The sequence below is a fragment of the Desarmillaria tabescens genome (genome assembly GCF_030435595.1).
Source record: "Desarmillaria tabescens strain CCBAS 213 chromosome Unknown EV420scaffold_7, whole genome shotgun sequence".
Classification (NCBI taxonomy): Eukaryota; Fungi; Basidiomycota; class Agaricomycetes; order Agaricales; family Physalacriaceae; genus Desarmillaria; species Desarmillaria tabescens.
The window spans coordinates 494997-514543 of record NW_026848306.1 but is presented as its reverse complement, the minus strand read 5'-3'; the positions used below and the strand labels follow the sequence as shown (position 1 = coordinate 514543).

The 19547-nt window shown below is 48.6% G+C and overlaps 7 protein-coding genes across 7 annotated transcripts; 5 read left to right on the top strand and 2 right to left on the bottom strand.

The window, feature by feature from the left end:
• Window positions 1-1019: 1019 nt before the first annotated feature.
• EV420DRAFT_1638534 (Alpha/Beta hydrolase protein) lies at window positions 1020-3478 on the top strand (the record flags this gene model as incomplete). Its single annotated transcript, XM_060476841.1, has 15 exons — window positions 1020-1188; window positions 1246-1420; window positions 1476-1544; window positions 1594-1772; window positions 1821-1858; window positions 1916-1970; window positions 2026-2153; window positions 2205-2236; window positions 2290-2473; window positions 2525-2599; window positions 2658-2874; window positions 2931-2989; window positions 3036-3094; window positions 3145-3390; window positions 3442-3478. 15 exons carry the CDS (start codon window positions 1020-1022, stop codon window positions 3476-3478), a joined length of 1722 nt encoding a protein of 573 aa, XP_060334917.1.
• Window positions 3479-3570: 92 nt separating this feature from the next.
• EV420DRAFT_1745165 (ferric reductase like transmembrane component-domain-containing protein) lies at window positions 3571-5658 on the bottom strand (the record flags this gene model as incomplete). Its single annotated transcript, XM_060480116.1, has 4 exons — window positions 5414-5658; window positions 4860-5365; window positions 3732-4799; window positions 3571-3707 (listed from the first exon to the last, which is right to left on the bottom strand). Exons 1-4 carry the CDS (start codon window positions 5524-5526, stop codon window positions 3571-3573), a joined length of 1824 nt encoding a protein of 607 aa, XP_060334916.1. The 5' UTR covers window positions 5527-5658.
• An 844-nt stretch (window positions 5659-6502) lies between these two features.
• EV420DRAFT_1638532 (uncharacterized protein) lies at window positions 6503-7200 on the top strand (the record flags this gene model as incomplete). Its single annotated transcript, XM_060476840.1, has 3 exons — window positions 6503-6548; window positions 6600-6740; window positions 6791-7200. The coding sequence occupies 3 exons, from the start codon at window positions 6503-6505 to the stop codon at window positions 7198-7200; spliced, it is 597 nt and encodes a 198-aa protein (XP_060334915.1).
• Window positions 7201-8268: 1068 nt separating this feature from the next.
• EV420DRAFT_1638531 (uncharacterized protein) lies at window positions 8269-9560 on the top strand (the record flags this gene model as incomplete). Its single annotated transcript, XM_060476839.1, has 3 exons — window positions 8269-9000; window positions 9096-9227; window positions 9282-9560. The coding sequence occupies 3 exons, from the start codon at window positions 8269-8271 to the stop codon at window positions 9558-9560; spliced, it is 1143 nt and encodes a 380-aa protein (XP_060334914.1).
• A 792-nt stretch (window positions 9561-10352) lies between these two features.
• EV420DRAFT_1519093 (uncharacterized protein) lies at window positions 10353-12308 on the top strand. The gene is made up of 9 exons (XM_060472093.1): window positions 10353-10833; window positions 10903-11013; window positions 11070-11140; window positions 11197-11266; window positions 11332-11448; window positions 11503-11755; window positions 11809-11965; window positions 12014-12101; window positions 12154-12308. Exons 1-9 carry the CDS (start codon window positions 10606-10608, stop codon window positions 12169-12171), a joined length of 1113 nt encoding a protein of 370 aa, XP_060334913.1. The 5' UTR covers window positions 10353-10605; the 3' UTR covers window positions 12172-12308.
• EV420DRAFT_1519089 (uncharacterized protein) lies at window positions 12309-15048 on the top strand. Its single transcript, XM_060472092.1, has 5 exons — window positions 12309-13258; window positions 13313-13975; window positions 14028-14570; window positions 14622-14902; window positions 14953-15048. The coding sequence occupies exons 1-5, from the start codon at window positions 12671-12673 to the stop codon at window positions 15038-15040; spliced, it is 2163 nt and encodes a 720-aa protein (XP_060334912.1). The 5' UTR covers window positions 12309-12670; the 3' UTR covers window positions 15041-15048.
• Window positions 15049-15987: 939 nt separating this feature from the next.
• EV420DRAFT_1618608 (fungal-specific transcription factor domain-containing protein) lies at window positions 15988-19242 on the bottom strand (the record flags this gene model as incomplete). The annotated part of the gene is made up of 14 exons (XM_060475366.1): window positions 15988-16193; window positions 16247-16386; window positions 16512-16687; window positions 16742-17007; window positions 17064-17229; window positions 17286-17364; window positions 17422-17595; window positions 17647-17860; window positions 17909-17987; window positions 18119-18228; window positions 18276-18352; window positions 18388-18657; window positions 18707-18838; window positions 18887-19242. 14 exons carry the CDS (start codon window positions 19240-19242, stop codon window positions 15988-15990), a joined length of 2445 nt encoding a protein of 814 aa, XP_060334911.1.
• Between the last annotated feature and the right edge of the window lie 305 nt (window positions 19243-19547).

Genomic DNA, 19547 nt, shown 5'->3' with positions numbered 1-19547 from the left:
CTTCCAGTACGTACGGCGAGATACAGCATGTTTGAAGATGTATTACCCTTCAGAGGTCTCCACGAATTAATGGAAGGTGTAATGAGAATATATTGACAGCGTCGCCGGACGTGGACGTAGATGATGGAGAAAGACAAGGAATTTGTTTTAGGATGTGACGTAATTGTTAGAAAATTACATAATGGGCGTAGTAGCGGTTGACTCGGACCGACGGACTTCAGCACCAATTCAGCACGACAACTTGCCAGCTAACCTTGGAGGTGACTCATCCCATTAACATGGCGAACCAGAGTTTTCCCCTTTGACGCAACAATAGCTGGTTTGCCGTCTTCCAGATGCCGGATCCATTCTAATTTCTACAGCAAATAATCGCAAATGACGCAGAAACCGAACAGCCCTTATTCAGGACCTCCATCGCTAGTTCAAGTTTCTTGCGTCTTAGTACCTGGTACGCATATAATGATGCTATTCTTGAGATCTGTCTGTTTCCACCGGTACCCCCGCCCGAACACCGACGATGCTCTAGTCATTATCGGTATGCTTCACATCGATACTCCGAGACTATGAAGCAATAGATGATCCCAGGACACAACACTACAAAGGTAGTTTCCGGCCAAATTTCGGAACTTTTCGAAGTCGTAGACGCGTTACGCGTTAGGGTTGTCAGGACATGAAAACTTCACCTCTTCGCCTCTCACTGCTCTGCGGATTTAGCTTCCAGTGCTGTTACTACCTGGACCAGCGCTCACATCGATTACTATTGCAGTTTCACTGGTACGACTACTGGGTATGTGGGATCAGCGGCTGTGGTGGAGACTCGTAGACTTTTCCCGCGACATATATCTTTCAAAGGCTAAGATGAAAAAGCCCCGAGCTCCTACTTCGGACCGACTTAAACGACGCTTCAAAGCCCCTTGTCAGCAGACAAATGTCATGACCAACGGTTCCGGGATCTGCGCTGCATATATAGTCAGAGACGTAGGACATAACACGTCGTCTTCGCCCAAACTGCTACCACAATGTTATTTCAAGCTTTTCTCCCTATTCTTGCTTCAATTCTCCAACCTTGCGGGGTACAGTCGGCTCCGGTAATTGACCTCGGATACGCCAAATATCGAGGAACGTTGGATCCCGCTGGATCTAATAACACCCAATTTCTCGGTATACGCTTCACGGCACCTCCTACTGGTGCGTGATTTAAGGACTCTTCCTGTATAGCGCTTTTCCCGACATACCTCTGTCTAGGCTCGTTGAGGTGGCAGGCACCCCGAACACCGAGCTTCGTCCCAGGTATACAGAACGCTACTGCAGAACCCGCCAGATGTCTTCAAGGCGAGACAGGCCAAGGACCCAGTAATACTTTTCCTGCGGACAAAAGAGACACCCCCGTTGCAGATTCTGAAGACTGCTTGTTCTTGAAGTAAGTCACAGGAATATTCTGGTGTTTATTGTGGCTGTTATTTATCAGTTCTCAGCGTATATGTTCCCGGGCAGCTCGATTCTCGCAAAAACCTACCTGTCGTGGTATGGATACATGGAGGAGGGTATGTTGTTTTATTCTCTATCGAAGAGCCTCTCTGAGTGTGGCTACAGTTATGATGTCGGCGGCGCGAATGGATTCTCCCGTGGACCCGACGCTTTCAACGGAAACGACCTAGTCCGTGAATCCGGCGGGGGAGTCATTGCCGTGGTTACACAATATCGTTTAGGTATGTTTGGATTTCTGGCCGGAGAGTCCGTGAAAGCACATGGCGCGTTGAATGCTGGTCTTCGTAGGTTCTATGTCTCTGCTTAGGCTTGCATTGATATGTATGAAACAGTGGATCAACAATTTGCCTTTCAGTGGGTCCAGAAACACGTGAGCTGTTCTCCCTTAGGCGTTTGCTTTGAACTCGTACTTACCGATTACTCGTAGATCACCAAGTTCGATGGGGATCCAAGCCGAGTCACTATCTGGGGCGAATCAGCCGGTGAGAATTCCGTGTGTTTTATAAACTATCATAGTCTGATTCAATCGTGTTCTAGGTGCTGGCTCTGTTCTTCAACAAGTTATTGCCAACGATGGCAGGACTTTCCCGCCCTTGTTCAGGGCTGCAATAACAAGCTCTAGTTTCCTCCCTTTGCAGTATGCTTACAACGACGTAATTCCGGAGGTTCGGTATCTCTCACTTAGAATCATACAAGGTATTAACACGTGTGTTTAGTTTCTGTACAACACCGTGGTGTCAAGGACGAAGTAAGCGCTCCGCATTGTAGTCCATGACATTGGTCTCTAAAATTCTATGCAAGCTGTACCTCGGCAGCCAATTCGCTGACATGCCTAAGAAACGCCAACGTAAATGTCCTTGAACAGATCAACATTGACCTTTGCGTCAGCGGATTTTTTGGCACCTTCGTATTTGTGCCAGTTGTTGACGGGGAATTCATAAGGCAAAGACCGACAATAGCTATGCGCGAAGGAAAAGTTAACGGGGTAAGCTGAGGGCCTATCTTTGGTCCGACTTCTGTCTGATTATCTTTCAAGGAGGTTCTCATGTCTGTAACAAATACAGACGAGGGTGGACCATTCGTCGATTCGAGTACGGCAGGCACCGTTCAAGTATCAGATTATTTGACGCAACTTTTCCCGAGCCTGAGCATTCAGAATCGTGACACAGCCGTTGCAAAGTATTCTGGTCTTGATTCTCATGTCCGTTACAAATACAAATGAGGGAGGACTGTTCGTCGACTCGAGTATTGCCGGCACTGTTCAAGTTTCTCAGTATCTGACACAGCTATTTCCGAACCTGAGTTCTCAGCATCGTGATGTCGCCGTTACAAAGTATTCTAGTCTTGGAACACCAATCGAGCAGGTCACCGCCATTATGGGAGAGTGTACGTATGGTACAGGCTTTATCATCAACATTGTTTTCTGACTCTGGTCGCGGCAGCGATATTCGTCTGTCCCACGTACTTCTTGCTTCGCGGTTTCCTAGGGAGCTCATTCAAGGTTGTTCAAAGTTCAACCACTTTATATATATACTGACATTCAGCAGGGTCAATTCGCCATCCCACCCGCCGGCCACGGAGACGACGTTGCCTATTACTTTCCCTCGTACGTCCGTTCCCATAACCTGTTTAGTTGTGTGCTTATCCATTTTCTAGTATGAATGCGAACGGCGTTCCCCCTTTCAACAATACGGACTTTGACAAGGCATTTGCCGAGTATTTCCTTGCCTTCGTTATGCCTTTAGATCCGAATGAGACATTTGAGCCGACTATCACACCTGCCTGGAAGCCATTTTCGTTCGAGCAGGGTCATCACGTAGAGATGCGGTTCAACAAGACTGCAACCGACCATCCCGCCATATTTCCCTTTACCACGCCAGAAGATCTGCTCGATCGATGCTCGTGAGCACTTGTACCTGCTCCGCACCTTGATCTTTCTCACATTTTTTTTAGCTTCTGGGAAAGTGTTAGTCCTGAAATAAGGCAATGAATATCTTCGTCAAGGGGCGTTAATTAGTTAGGAGTGTCTATCATTTGTTGCCCAAACGTATCGACCGTTCCTGCCCTCTATCGAATCATTTTCTAGACGGTCGACGCCTCTTCTACATAATGAATACGCGCTGCCGTGGGAAACATCATCCGCTCTACTACGAATCGACAGTGATCTAACATGCCTCCTGGACCGCATGCTGAACGCCAGAGTAAGCACACATAGGACCCTGTAGAAGCTTAAGTCAAATTACCTAGAAGACCCAGAGATGGAGATTCAATCTCGCCAACATTTAGAGCTTGAGAGGTAAGCTCCTCCATGCGTGGTCGCCCAAAGCGTACTCTAGGTATCCACGGTACCCACAGAGACGGAGCAGCGGAGGCTTCCGCATGGGCTTCCAAATCTTCCTCCTGACCAGTATACCATATCTCGACTGATTCTTTGGCCTCGCCATCAAGGCTCTCCAGGAGGTCCAAAACACTATCTACCTCCATCAGAGACCTGACAATCCACACTGCACGTAATTTTGGCTTGTTTTCTCGCAACGCGACAATGGTAGACCAATTTAAGAGGTAAGGCAGTGTGAAGCTGATCCCAACGCCCCCAGCCAGTAACAAAACAGAAGTATGTTCTTTAAGGTCGTGCTCGTGTCCATATGGACCTTCCATGTAAACCTTAACGGAAATCGATCTATTGACGCTCTCCTTCGCTGCCAAGAGTTCGTACAGCGGCCGAGTCATTCCATCATAAGGGCGAATGATGAACGAAACGGCTTTGTGCGACGAACACTCGGTTCGTTCTTCCGACGGAATAAGGGGACTCCATTCCGTATCATGAGTCCTGTTTCCATGTTTATAACCGGAGACTTTGCCCTCGACGCTATCACAATGATTATTTGCAGCGATGGAAAAGGGATGACTTTCCATGTACCTCACTTCTGGGAAGCGGAGGTGCGCGAATTGTCCTGGGCGAATTCTGACATCCTTTGGAAGGTAGACATCTAGTCTCATGACGGTTCCATAATCCGTTAGAGTTCCGGAGAGAGGGAGTAAGCTGGTAACCTTGAATGCGCGGGAGAGTCTGTCGATGGCCCAATAGAGGATAGTGATGTACAGCCATTCATTGGCGAATCGCCAGAGCGTGTGGTAGAACAGAACGACCAAACATACGACTGTGGACAATACGTGACCCACGAGGAAAACCTCGTAGGACATACGGCGGATGAACCTCGCGGAAGGGAAAGACGACAGGACGAGATACATTGCGAGGGCAACAAAACCACAATTCCAATATAGTTTCGAGAAGTTCACCCATAATCGTCCTACGTCAAGCAAGTTAACATTGCCAGGCCTCGAAAGTACAAGGATATTATACGACTCACCAACTAGATGAGCATATACGAGATAGAGAACCGTGTGGAGGACTGCAAATACCAATGCAAGTCTTCCTATCCACCGATGAAAAATATTCCACGAATCGTAGGACCAATGGGTCATCCAGACTAAGAAGTTCATCCGGCCCGCGGTCAACATGAGCAACGGCATGAGGACAAAAGACATCACCCCAAGCCGCGTTGCGATATAGCGAATAAACCACGCAGTGGGTGGAACGTACTCCGGGTTACTTGGGTGTCTGAAGCCATAACCAAAGACCGAGAAGAATGTCAATAAGAGGGTGAAGGAGGAAAGGGCGACGAGTTGGCTGAAAGTTGGTATGGTGACTCCGAGTTTCTTGAAGATATTATATGCTTGTATATGATGTCGTGGATATTGGGAAGGTCGTAGTTGGGATATTAGTCGTGAGGAGGATATGTATTGTCGAAGTGGTGTCCGGATGATGATGCCACGTAGAAATACGACGAGGAAAAAGATCGCATGAATTATAAGTCTGCTATCTTTGAGCCGACGTTGCCTGCAGAATATTGGATGGACATACCCAATCAATAGGTTCAAGTGCCTCTGGTAACGTAGCTGAAGGATTATCTCCTTGACGCCATCCCTGGGAGCTTTCGCATCGGGTCGAAAAATCTCAGCGTCCAAGGCGGACATCAAGTCATGGAATCTTGGAATAAAGCCAACGGTTCTACGAGGGAGAATAAAGAGTCGAGTTGGTCGAAGAATGGCCAGTCTTTATCTGATAAGATGCTCCTACCAGGTAAGTAGGATCGTATCAGATTAAGTTCCCGACAATCTCCGATAGCCGCCAACTCATCCGAGATGTCCCTTTTAGTCCCAACCTCGAGTAAACTCCCTGGACATGGCCTTTTCGCTGGGCTGAGAACAAGTATTTCAGATCATATTGAGGGTTTTAAAGTCCTTCCAGTGGCCTTTGGGCCTGGGCTTTGTACCAGAGTTGTCCTGTTTCAGCTCTTGCAGTCAGCTGTAGCGTGTGAAAACACTTTTTGCAGTGCAAAATGGACCTGGCTACGGTATGCCTTTTTTCCTCTAGAATAACATCTCATTATTGTCTGAACGAAATCTGTCATAGCAACGTGAACCGTGAAACCCACGTAACGCGTGGTCTGGTCTGATCAAACGGGACCAATAATGATCGATATCAACCCTCCAGATTCGATCGTCCACAAAAGTAGACTTGGAATTCTATCTCTAGAAGACCGAATGAAATTCAGAGCTGCCAGTGTGAAAGTTTTTAGCTCCCTGGACCGCTAATTCCTTGACTTGTGTATAAACTCGCGTCGTTCTTGGGTCTATTGACCTTATGATCTTAGAAGGTCTTTACTGGTCTTGCAGCCGCAGTGACTGCACGAACATCATAAGGGCAAATCTTCCGCAGTCATTCCAACTTCTGCGTCGATCAAATATCAAGGTTCAACATTGGTAAGATTAGACGCCTTGCTTTCCTGGTATATATTTACGAGGAAGGATATGTATTTTGGACATTAAATAAAGGGGTCAGGGTATTGGCGCTCGTTCCTGAATGCGGTATATATAAACCTTGTGTTGGTCGTCAAAGGAGGGCATCTCCTTTCTTTCCGACCTCCCCCGTCTTTCGCTGTTGAAAAAAATGCAACGTTTATCACTCTTTTTTGTCACTGTCGCTGGCCTCCAAGGTAAGGCAATAAATTTATTCGGACTTCACATCTTTATCATTGATCATACAGGGGCACTCGGACAAACCTCTCTTTATGTTCCCGGCTTTGACTCTCAGGCTTTGAGTGTCGAAGTTGCTGGTGTGGCTGACGGCCACACTACATTTCTCATTCAGCCCGGGTCGGATGCCACTGATGGATTTGTCGGCACAGGTATTCGTTCCGCTGTTTTTTTGTTGATATTGTTACTCATGCTTCCAAAGCCACCCTCGTCGAAGGCTCAGATTACGCTTCTTTGACCTATGTCGCCCCAGACGCGACTTCAGGCTTCACAGTCGGCTACGAATGTTCCATCGCTGCCGGCGTCGCCGTTTGCTCAGGTGTAGCTGATGGTGTTACAATCTTGGAAACGGAGACTGTGTCTGCGTTTTCGGTTGAAGGTGGAGCCACCTCTACGGCCGCTGGTACCGTAGCCACCGGGTCCTCTCATTCTGGATCATCCTCAGCGACAGCTAAGGCCGGATCTGGCAGCTCCAGCGGTACTGCTACGTCGACCGGTACCTCTGCCGCCGCCTCGTCGACCCATTCGAACTCCAGCAGCGCTATCTCTGCATCGTCGCAGACCGTTATGGGAGCAATGGGAGTGCTTTTGGGTCTTATGTCGATGTTGTAATTGAACGATGTTCTGATTCATCGTAACTCATCGTCCCTCGTTACCGACGTCGTTCGTTTATCCTATTGGTTTTCATATGTTACGCGCTCTTTGGAACCGTAATAGCTCATTGCAACTTTTTCGTACAAAATTTTGAAGCTCCTTTTCAGATCGGTCTTCCGGCCGAGTGCACGACGATCGCGACGTCGCGTCTTTAATTACGCACTTGGCTGACAAGGCCCCCATTCTTGGCCTGGGCAAGTGGGCACATGCACTTGAATGTTTCATGCTTGGGCAAGGCAAAAGGGTAGCCGATGTCTTTCAAGCTGACGTTGAGCGCTTGAACTATAAGCGTAAGTAAAGCGACGTATTAAAAATATCCGATGATGCCGTCAGCAAGTCTATTTTTAGTTAAAGGTAAGCCAAAATGTCGCGGAAGGAAAAAAAAGAATTGACGATCTTCTGAGTGTGATAACTCTGTCTTCTGAGGCCTTCTGTCACCAGTGTGCTAGAACTATCCCTGAGTGGAAACATTTCGAAATCGTCCGAAAGGTCCGAATCACCGGCGACGTCCGCCGAACGGTGATGTGGCTTGGAGCTGTGCAGCCGTGATGCCAGTTGAGCAGAACAGCACCTTTCTGCACTTGACCACCATCAAGAATTACTTGCATTCCCGTGGCCAAGGTACAGTATGCTTCTCAGTTTCTGCGGTGTACGGCGCGAATATTCGGGCCCGTGGACGGCGAATCTGGCTTGTTCTGGGGTCTGCCTCGAGGAAAACACGTTCTGATCTATTGATAACCCGGTGATTACTCAGGAAAAAAGCTCGATCGCTGTCCAATCTCCCTCTGCAACCCAATCAACAGTCCACCGTGGATCTCCGGCCAGTCGATATAAGCTGTTAGGCAGGGAAAAAACTTCTCTTTCTCTCGTCGTGAATTCTACACATCCTTACTGTCTTCATTTCCGCCAAGGCCGGCAGACGCTTCTTTACCGCTTATAAAAGGCCCCTACCGTTAACAGCTTGTTCATCGATCTTTGTCTCTTCACGTCTTTGTCGCTGCATGCGACGTTCCCGACATTTCTAGCATGTCACACTACACCGCGGACCCAGTGGTTGTACAAGAGTACAAGAATTCGCAAACTCGGGTCTTGGGTTGGGTGACGGGAACTGCAGGTGCTGAATTTTACTCGCCCAACGCACCACCAACCGAGTTGGATGAGGACGAGAGAATTCCGGGGTCGCCTGTTTCCGATGCTTGGAGCTCTATCTCAGTACCTCCGAGATTGAAGCTACGCTTTACAGACGGTCGCCCGGACCAACCTATTCCCAATCCCCAACGTGATGCTGCGAAAGGACGCAAATCTAGCACAAGGCATGGTGGAAATCATGACGGTACAAAGTCGTTCTCGGGGCGAAGTCGACATGGACAAATAGAGCAGCTGCCCTCTCAATCCCCCGAAGAGATTCAAATCCTGCCTTCGCAGTACACTGCTGACCCAGTACCAACACGTCCCGTTTCGCATCAATCGCGATCGCGTTCTCTTCCTAGGAATACATTTTCCCAAACGCATACCGACGCTCCTCCTCCACCAATTCCGAATCCTCAGGTGCCCTTCTATCCTCCATCGATGGCATCTTTCCATGGTCCGCAGGTCAAATTTACGCAGTCTCAGCCGGTTCCTTCCAGGCATGGGTCTGCTATCCACCATAAGCGCACTCCCCCCGCTATTGTTTACGCCCCCTCTGGTCCCTTTCACGCCAATTATCAGCCACCTGTCATCTACAACTACATGCCGAATGTCGGTCCGAACGGAATGGTATATAGCCATTCGGCTCCCGTTAAGCACCAGGCCCCCCACTATCCTCCCTCTAATGCGACTCCTTATCCGTACTGATGATCACCTTTCTCAAGTTAGTCGAGAACGAAGTCATCATCGGAACAGGATCCGCGCCTCTGAGGCGCACGGCATCCTTTGCGGCGAGTGATGAGTCCGGGAGCACATATTATGTGATCCCAACGGGGAAGCAAAAAGTGCATGTTATCGTGAGTCATTCCCATCCTCCACATGATGTGTGATCCTGACCCATCCGCCTATAGCGTCCGGGGGATACCACCGTTTATGGCTCCTCGCGATCACCTCCGTCTTCTAGATCTCCTACGTCCACCAAATCACCTGCATCTTCTAAATCCCCCGTGTCCCCCATGTATCCCAGTCCGATTCAGAAGAAACCATTTCTTCAACGGCTGTTCAGCCTGGCGCCACGGCTGTCGTTCTCATCCGCCAGCTCTGGCAAAGGCTCTACTCATACCAGTCGGCGCCTTCAACGGCGCCATTCCACAGGTACCCGATCCCAACGATCGAACAACACCAGATGACATTTTTCATCTTCTTATACATGAGGTTATCTATTCTATAAAGTTTTATAATGTTCGTTCAAATCTCTTTATCATCTTTGGATTTCTTCCGTTTCACTTCCGGCACGTTTCCTTCTTGCATGAAAACTTTCTTCACCCCCTCGGCATTTCTCATGTAGCGCTCCACTCGACATCATCAAAAAGTGTATGAATCCTCAGTTACGACTGTACCGGTTGTCCTATTATCTATTCCTTACTTAATATGCCTGCCTCCGAATATCACGATACACATCTTTTTGACATTAGAATCTGCCACGGCGTACTATAATTTCGGATGTGGCAAATGTTTAGGCCCTTCAATGAAGGGCTCGACCGCGACGTACATAATTCCCTCACTCTTGTTCGGGCGGAGAGAAAACCTGCACGTGTTGTTAATGAAGAGACCCTACTACTGCCAGAGCGACCACCATCATTCTCAGCTGTGACAGGGCAGAAGGCTGTCTCGCAGGCACAGGTTCTTGCCGGCTAGGATTTTCACTCGCCACGGTACGTATACTCGAACGTTTTTCATCGAGAGTGGAAGGGCCAAGCCCAGTCCGGAGGCGGCAGAGCACTGAATGATTGCTTGCGATCAGACTCTGATGACGTGCTCCCTCTCGAGGTGATAAAAGTCTTAAAGACCAGGTGACAGACCTTGAAATTTTGATGGCAATGCGACTCTGCGAGACGATCCAGGGGACGTAGTATGTACCATTGGTGAGAAACTCTTCCTTCACGAACCTTCTGACTCAAAAGTTCAACCAATGTACTATAGGGAATTCCATTGCTACCGCGGATAGCCAATCTCGTGCTCTGATGGGCGTCTGAACTCATCTTTGCGCAATACAATTTTTTCCCGTGGAATGTGGTTCGCGAAGCTTGATATTGCGTGCTTTGCGGAGAATGTTGCGCGAGACACGCAATAGTAAGTCGCCGATTGGCATTTCAAACTGGTTTAGTATAATACAACTGAGACGCTGAGAAAGAAGGATAGACAATTGCTCCTATTCATCACCTTGTTCGTAGAATGTCCGCCACGCTCACTGTCACTGATACCGCCCCTGCCTCGCCGCCTCCGCTTCCTAGATGGGAAGCACCGAAAGTGACTGAGGCGGAGGTGGAATGGGCCGACATACTTACAGTTGATCTCTCGCTGTATGATACGAATAAGAGCGAGCTTGTCAAGACTGTTGAGAAGGCACTCAGTCGCGACGGTTTCTTCTATGTTGTTGGCCATGGCATTTCACCTGAAACTGTGAGTACTGTTGCTCTCGTGTTTTCATGATCGGTTGCTCACTAGCTGCGTTACTGATCGTTTTGTTAGTTGAATCGTCAGTTCTCCATTGGCCAATTGACTTTTGACGGAGTGTCCCGAGAGGCGAAGGAACGACACAGGGCTCCGATCAAGGAGGAAGGCTCGTTTATTGGCTATAAGGTTCGTTCTATTCATCAGTGGAAGACCTGATCGTCCGTTGTTCACCATCATCACAGTTACAAAATTACTGGGAGATTAAAGATGGTGTACGAGACAGAATAGAGCATTACAACTTTTACCTGGGCCAGTAAGTCTGTTTTGCTACTTGGCTCTGCACATGATCTCTGAATCTTTTTTTCTTAGGATAGACCCGACGAGTCGACACCCGAAGCCTTTACAGCCTTACGTCCCAGAAATTAAGGCCTATCTAGATGTACGTTACTTTCTCTTCTCGTAAACTTCACCGTTTGTCTCACATACACTCATCTCATCTTACAGGAAACCCGGGAAAAGGTGTTGCGACGTGTCCTTAATCTCATCGACGGTGTTCTCGGTCTAGAAGAAGGTTATTTGTGGAAGCTCCACAAGGATACCGACGGGAATACTGGTCATGATGTACGTCATTTTATCTCAAAGGTCGTTTTTTGGCTTATGATTCTCGAAATTCAGCTTCTCCGATATATGATTTATGACCCTCTGACGAAGGATGAGTCCGCAAAGACAAACGGCGTGATGCTGAACGGGCATACCGATTTCAACAGCATCTCCACGCTCGTGTCCCAACCTATCACCGCACTCCAAGTCCTCATGCCTGACAATGTTTGGCGATACGTCAAACACAAAGACAATGCGCTTGTCATCAATATTGGCGATCAGCTATCCTTCATGAGCGGCGGTATCCTCAAGGGAACAATGCATCGAGGTTTGCTGTGTTCGTAATTGCCTCACCCATCGTTATACTTATCCGTGGTATAGTGGTCAGTCCTCCCGAGGATCAGCAACAGAAACGCAGGCTCGGTGTCTTCCATTTCGCCCACTTCCTTAATGACATCCCTCTCGACCTGCTGCCATCGAAGAAGGTCCACGAGGAGGGTCATGTCATTTTCCACGACCAAATTCCCACCACTGACGGGTAGGCTTTTCATTTTGGTGCGCAGCAATGTCGTCTGACATCTTGCAGGTGGGAGACGGCCCGTATCAAAAGCTACGGCACCGGTACGTTCATCAAGGGAGAAGAATATGATGTGGAACTTCTAGCAGGTATCAAGGTATGTTGGATGCTTCTTTCCTTCACGGAAAATATTCACCGCTTTTCATTAGATTCGTCACTATCACTGAACGGACCCCGATCAAAAATATACCCTGCAACGTTCCCGGTTGTCTTGCTAGCATAGAAGTGTACTTATCCAGACTCGTGTACTTTTTATTTTGTACTATCCGTAACAAGTAAATCATCAAAAGTCTTGGTGCGATGTCATCACGCGTGAAGCTTGGAAGGCTTGGCGTATCCCAAGCCATACGGAGCGTATATGTAATTTCCTGCCTTCAGCCTCCTCCGGCTTTGCTTAGTTTTGCTTCCGTTTTGGCTGTTCGTCGCACCTCTAGGTCACAAATCACACTTTTGTGACCCGACGTGTGCTCATCCGCCGGCAGTTCCCTTTGTACTCTTCTGCCCGAATCCAGAACAACTGCTGCCAGCGACGCGGTCTGTCGACGAATCCTCGGGCTTTGCTGTGATTTTGTATCTCCTCGCTTCCTAGCTCTCCTCACCACCGGGGCCTCTGAATATCTGGAGGTTAAATGGTGGCGAGTTGTACACATACCGCCCAAGGTCAAGATGAATGCTGATGGTAGCCCTTTAAAGAGCAAGATTATCCCAACACGAAATGCTGCAAAGAAAGCCAGCTCGAGTTTCTCTAGCCAACTGGATGACTCTCCAGTGAACTCCGAGGACGAATATGAACGGCCGGCGCGACAGCGAAGAGGTACGGGACGAGGAAAGGGAAGAGGCGGTGGAAGTCGAAGAGGTCGCGGCAAATCCACTGTGCCTACAGCATCGACATCGACTCGTATACAGACTCAGGGAGCGGCCGGTCCCGAATCGTCAGACGCTCATCACTCATCTACGTTGTCGACGTCAAAGAAAAAACGTTCGTTCGCGTTCTCTGACCTGTCGGATGCTGATGAGTCTCCGCTATCTTCTGTTCCCACCACACCTGTGAAGCGGTCCACGTCGTTTCACAAGGCAAGCCGTTCAAAGGCAGCCTTGACCAGGTCTTTGTCGTCAGTGAGCAGGCTTTCCACCTCGTTCGAGATGCCGTGGTCTCTCGATGGCCTTGGAAATTACGTATGGGTTCTTGTCAGTAGTGCGGGAAGCGTCTTCCAGGAAGAAAATGAGAAGGAATACATCTGGTGGCCAGCAAAGGTATGTCAAATTACTCCTTGCCGATATACAGACAAACTTTGATGCCGTATATAGAAGCATCGCTTAATAGGACATCAACTCACACTAATACCCTTTGGCAACCTTAATCCGCGTTTTAATCGAATCACCATAGAGCATCCTTGCTCCGAGAACGTTCTGTCCTTGACTGACTCCTTGGGACGTAACAGGTTTAACGAACCTGTGTTCTCACCTCCTTCAGCTGTCGATGACCTTGAAGGGTCCCCAAAAAAGAAACGGAAAACCGATAGAGATGATATGAGGTTACGGTGGCACGATGCCTTGCGTTTAATGTTGCAAGCGAAAGAGGAGGAGGAAGACCAACAAGACGACCTACCAGACATCGCCTTTGCGCTAAGCGTTCGCAGTGCACATGCCTCAGCGCCCGTCTCTCCTAGCAAAAGGAAGCAACAAACAGGATATTCAGTATCCGATACCGATGAAGCAGAAGATCTGGAATCATGGGAGGACCCCGGTGCTGATCCGGAACTCCAAATTCCAGGCGAATTGGTGCTTGCGAGAGAAAAAGCGGATTCGCATTTGTCATATTGGCCTGCCAAAGTCCTGGAGTATGTCCCGCCCGTTTCGAGAAACCAAAAAGCGGGAAAGTACAAGGTATTATATCTCGATGGAGCAATGCGGACAATTCCGAGGACGTGGTTCAAATGTCTGGGCGATGAGGCGTTTGGCACATGTAAGGTACGCGCTTTATTTGCCTTGAAGATGTTTTGGCGTTCTCATTATTTCTTAGCTCGGGGAATTCGAAAGCACTGCGGTTAACGATGATCCTAATAATAACGACGATGACTCCATGATGGGCCAACCACACGATAGAGAACCTAGTCCAGTCCCTTCCATTCCACCGCCTTCTTCCTCTGACTTCATCTACCTCTCGATACGTGAACAATTCTGCTATACCAAACCCGTCCTGCGAGCCGTCCTAAACGAAACATACCCTCCTGCGATGCAGGCACATGACATGTTCATGGCGGGAGGGAAGGCTAGGAAAGTCCTAAACCAGAATGCAGGGGAGAGAGGGACAGTGACTCCCAATGATGTTGAGAGATTGACGCGTTTTCTCCTCTCTTGGGTCCTGCGGGACGAGATGGTGGCGAGGAGGATAGCAGACGACGGAGGTGAGGAGACGCTGCCTGATAACGCTGCAGCGCCGCAAAACACTGCAGAAGTTGTCGGTGGAGCAACTCGAGATACAGGTACAACCGCTAATGGTACCGCCAACGGAACACCTCACAATATTGATGGCGACAGAACACCGATAGTAGATCACGAAGTGGTAAGTGTCATTACTACTCTAGCTCTTCGGCAAGTCCTCACGTCAACTTAGGAAGCAAAAGCATCGATCTCACAAACAGAAGGAGAGCCTCCCACATCTCCCTCGACTTTGCCTGTTATTGTGCAAGAGGGCGAGGTACTGTCAACGTCTTCACAGCCGGCTTCTGAAGCACCCACAGTCAGGGTAAGCGATGCAATGCTCGGTGTCAGACATGTTACCCATGTGCCTAGGCTAAGTCTCCAGGAACTATTGCTGAGCCCTTCGTTTCATCGCCGTCGGAAGAGCCTCCACCATCATCCTTGGCGCCTTCGGTCAATGATGTCGATATGGAGGTCAGTCATGATTATACACAGTACGCAATTTGCTCACTCTGCTATCGTAGGAACCTGAAGAGGACTTGGAAGGCAGACAAACACCGCGTCTTGACAGTTCCCAACATACAGACGTTGAGGTACCGTCGACAGATGTGATTGATCAGGTTTTTTCTTCTTGAATCGTTCCGGAAAGTTTCTCACTGTATATCAGAACACGAGTCAGCCTATACTTCATACGGTAGAGGAGACATCTGTAGGCCTTCTTACTACAGTGCTTAGAAACCCTAACCCTCGCATAGAATGCAGATACCGCTGTAGAAGGTAATGACGGGTCTACACCAGCAAATGCGGTTATCGAATCATATGAAGGCCCTCCTCGTCAAATTGGGTGCGAGAGATACGAATCGCTCTCCCCACTGGAGAAAATCGAGGCAAGCCTTACATGCACCGCCAGTTATTCTAATCCTCATCTGATTTTTGACACATGACAGTATTGTCAAAATGTATTACTGCCTGAAGCCATTCTACAGATTCTTTTGTGGAAAGAGGGTGCCCGTACATCCATGGAGCTACTATCTGACGATGAAGAACAAAGGCTGCATGACCAGGGAAGGGAGTTGCGTAAAAGGACTGACTGGGTCTTTGATGTGATGTACCTAAGGAGCCACAAAGTCAGGGCATTGGAGCGTAAGGCTGGGAAGGCGAAATTGGAGAAGGTCGGTGGAACAAGGACGAGACCTTTGTTCAAGATGGTTTGAATTTTTGATTGTTGTTGCTTTTGTTATTTCACCACTGTCATTGGATAGCTGTATAACACCGTTTCAATCGTGAACTGGTGACCCTCCCCGCAGCCCCCGCCCAGGTACTCTTGTCAAGGAACAGGTCTAGTATCGCAAATTCAAGTTCTGGACCAGTCACAAGTCTCGTCTAACATCTCTCGCAGGTTCAGTAAATCGCGGCAAAACAAGATGTAAACTGGACTAATACAGGATACGATACAGTACATGCTTGATAAATGACTATAGCTAATGTACACACAAGAATACAAGCGACGACATTGCGAGACAGCATAATAATACGACTAGATATGCAAACATAAATGGCTACGAGTCAAGCTTGACCGTTATGCCGTCAGATTGCTGGTCAAACGCAGCATTGATCGACATTTGTGTCAAATCACCGTGTCCATTCATCAAAGGAGTGTTGGCACCTGAATGATAGGGCGATAGACCAATTCGAGGGGTAATCAGTCCGCTCCCATTGGCACCAAAGACGAAGCCGCCACTGAGGCCATCCATGCGATTGAACCCTGTCCAAGGCGTGAGACCGGTGGGACAAAAGAAACCAGAAGAGGAGCCTTACCTGGTACCAACACACTATCCCAGAAGTTGCTGCTCAGGATGCTATCCATAGTCATGCCATTCGCATTGTGGATGTCCTCCTCCGATGGATTAGGCGCCATCGTTGGGGGGAAAGTGGATATATCCATAGGCAGGACCCATCTCGCCGTCGAAGCGGAATTCACCGAGCAAAGAAGACGGGTCAGAGTAACTCGGTGGAGGACAGTTGTTCTGCGCCTGTTGTTGCTGCTGCTGCTTCACGGAAACGGCAGAAACCGAATGATGACCTTCGCCATGAGGCTTCCATTTTTGCCGTGATGAGTGCTTTCAGAAATCCGCCGTATAGCGCAGTGGTGTGATGGGGACTGACGGAAACCTTCTCCAGCACATCTGCGACGTCATGGCATAGAGTGAGAGTCTTTTGCTCGTCCTCCAGATATGCGGAGAATTCTGGGCGGACCAACTACAGCGTTGCGGTCAGTTTGATGATTGGAAGGTGCGAGAAGAAAGGACAGACCTTGAGCAAGCTGAGTACCGCGTACGACGTTTGAACACTATGAGAATCGGGGGAATATTTCATGAAACCGTTCGGACCCAAGTGATCGCGGACGATTGTAGCGCAGTTGATGGCAGACGTATGGACTCTTGCGAAGAAATGGCCGACATTGAGAGGCGCAGATTCAATAGCGTTTTGCAAGCCGAACGAATTCAGGACGAGTAGAGTGTAATTGAAGTAAAACTCGGATATTCTGGCTTTGTATTCATGTTCAATGGAAACCTTGTCTATCGGACGGGATGATCAGTATGTCGTCGTGGTTCTTTGAAGAGACGAAGCCTACCGTTGGTCGTTTCAGAACTGGCGATCCATTTACGCCTGAAAGTAAATATTTGGTCCTCGAACGTCCTGATGATCAACAAGTAGTCCAAAGTTGTATGCAGTCCATTACCGGACTCGGTATTAGAATAAAGGAAATCAAGACTGCGTGACAGTATTGCTTGTAGTTCCTGTACACAACTAACGTTAGCGATTCTTCGAAGTGATAGAAAAAAGAAGAACGAACAGCATATGCGGCTAATGCCGCATCGGACGGCGCGGCACACGGGAGACTACACCATTTATCGACGTTCCGAATAATAAAACTACATGAGACGGAAACTGTTAGGAACCTGAGTCGACCCCTTATCACTGACACTCACTCTTCTTTGATTGAATAAGGTTTACCCATCTGCGCACTGAAGCTTCTGTCAAGACAAAAGCAGAATATCCACGTTCGTTCTCGGTTATGAACCTCGATTTCGCGTGCCCGAGCATCCTGGCCATCTTGCGCGGAAACAGTGGTTTTTCTATGCAAGTTTAAATCTGTCGCCATCCTGATGCGAGGTGAGTGTACCAAAAATACGACATGTCCATGAGAGACGAACCTGATGGCCATGCCCAAAAGAAGCCAGGTCTTATCTTGTTCGAAACGTTCAACGGCACCACACCCCCAAAGGGTGAGAAGCAAGTACGCTTGAACAATCTCCAGAGACTTGTATCCACGCGCTGGAACGCTGAATGCGAGTTTCTTGGCGAGCTCATTAAGCCGCGGGTGTAAGTCCGGCTTCTCGGTATAGAATTTGCTGGATATAGCACAGACTGTACGCGCCTCAGTGCATGTTGTGGTGTGATCAAGTAAAAACTCACTGGTAGTCAATAAGAATGGCGATCGAGAACACACGAGGGAAGGGGTATGGAAATTCTTATCCAAGAGATTTGAATGCATCTAAATGCAATGTTGAGTTGGATCACGCTTACGAACTACTGCAGAGCACACTCACGTTCATATGGTCGAAGTAACTAAGGCCAACAAGAAAACAGCATGAGAAATGACGCATCCAAATGTGATGAAAGAACAAACATTTTAAACAGTTTGACCACCTCATTTGTAGAGACAAAACTAAGCATTTCGGGTTGCACTTGGCGTTCAATGTAGAGACGACGTAGTGGCAGAATCGTCATAGGACCTGTTAAACCGTAAGTATCCGGGCAAAAAAGTTAAGGTTATTCATACCGGGCTTAAAGTAATTGTCGCTAGCAACGCCAAGCACCGGCGTTCCGTTCGCTTCGGCGCCCCTTGCAAGCATACCACTTGCAGTGCCCTTGGGCGCGACGATTGGCGAGACTGGCCTTCTGCCAATAGACCCAGAGGATTCAGGGCATTGTCAGGGAGAGAATGAAGTTTCGGTGAACCCGGCGTTTGACGATGGTATGATCCAGGAGAGTGGGAAGAAGGCGATGCTGCAATTAATGCCTGCGTGGTTGCTGTTGCAGGACTAGGCGAGGGAGAACGCGACAACATCCCAGAAGCAATAGACGGGTTGCCAATCGACTTGAGAACAGTGTCTAACGTCCGTTCCATTTTCCTGATTGACCTCGTCAGCAGTTCGTGTTTTCTGCGGGGATAATGAGTCGATTGCAAGAATATCGATGAGTAATACACACTTGGAAGATCTTTTACCCCTGTTAGATTCTTCGAAGATACATTCATGATTTCCGGCTTGACAGCGCTTGCACGGAGGACCTTGCTCCGCACCGACGCACTTCATTTTCAGTCGGCGACATACAGTGCAAGCACTGAACGAGAGTCAGAGAGGGAGGTTCGAAACACTAGAAGATCCATACCGAGATCCTCTCGTCGGCTTTGCCTTCTCTTCCTTCTCCGCAGTTGGGCTACGAACGTCGGAATCATCATCCTTACGTGCTTTTTTCCTGGAATCATTGCCAGAGGGTGCCGGTCTCTTGCCATTGGCGTTGGACGATGTCGGAAACATGTGTTCGGTTGGGGGGGTTCCAATAGTGTCAGAACCCTGCGACGAAGGCGAAGAGTAGTTTGAAGGTAGAGAAAGGTGAGGTGGAAGGTGCTGGGGCGGCTGGGAATAATTTGTGTAGTATGGAGGGTACAAGGCTAAAGCAGGATCGATTGGTATCGACGGTGAAGGGGGTGGTTGCATGGACAGCGACTGCTCAGGCGAGGACATTGAATAATCCTGTGGTGACAAGGGGACATGGTCAGAATACGGTCAAGGAATACTGGTGAGGTGAATGGTAGTAAGACGAGTACGAGTAAGTCTGTACCGGCATTGTGAGGAAAAGGAGGTCCGTTGAAAAGTAACCTGAAGAGAATTATAAAAGAGAAATGGAATACTCACGTGTGGAGATGACTATTGGACCTTGTCAAGGTTGATGGGAGGTCAGTTGGGTGCGCGTGGCGCTGGAATAGACTGAGAACCAGCAACCCGTAATGGAGGTATCTGAAAAGGAGAAGCGTGTCCTTCAGGATCCG

Excerpts from the sequence above, each read along its gene's own strand:
- EV420DRAFT_1519089 (XM_060472092.1), top strand. The coding sequence starts at position 12,671 with ATGAATGCTGATGGTAGCCCTTTAAAGAGCAAGATTATCCCAACACGA. Across the intron at positions 13,259-13,312 it reads ACATCTGGTGGCCAGCAAAG|AAGCATCGCTTAATAGGACA; the intron begins GTATGTCAAATT and ends TGCCGTATATAG. Across the intron at positions 14,571-14,621 it reads CGATAGTAGATCACGAAGTG|GAAGCAAAAGCATCGATCTC; the intron begins GTAAGTGTCATT and ends ACGTCAACTTAG.
- EV420DRAFT_1519093 (XM_060472093.1), top strand. The coding sequence starts at position 10,606 with ATGTCCGCCACGCTCACTGTCACTGATACCGCCCCTGCCTCGCCGCCT. Across the intron at positions 11,449-11,502 it reads ACGGGAATACTGGTCATGAT|CTTCTCCGATATATGATTTA; the intron begins GTACGTCATTTT and ends CTCGAAATTCAG. Across the intron at positions 11,756-11,808 it reads CAAGGGAACAATGCATCGAG|TGGTCAGTCCTCCCGAGGAT; the intron begins GTTTGCTGTGTT and ends TCCGTGGTATAG.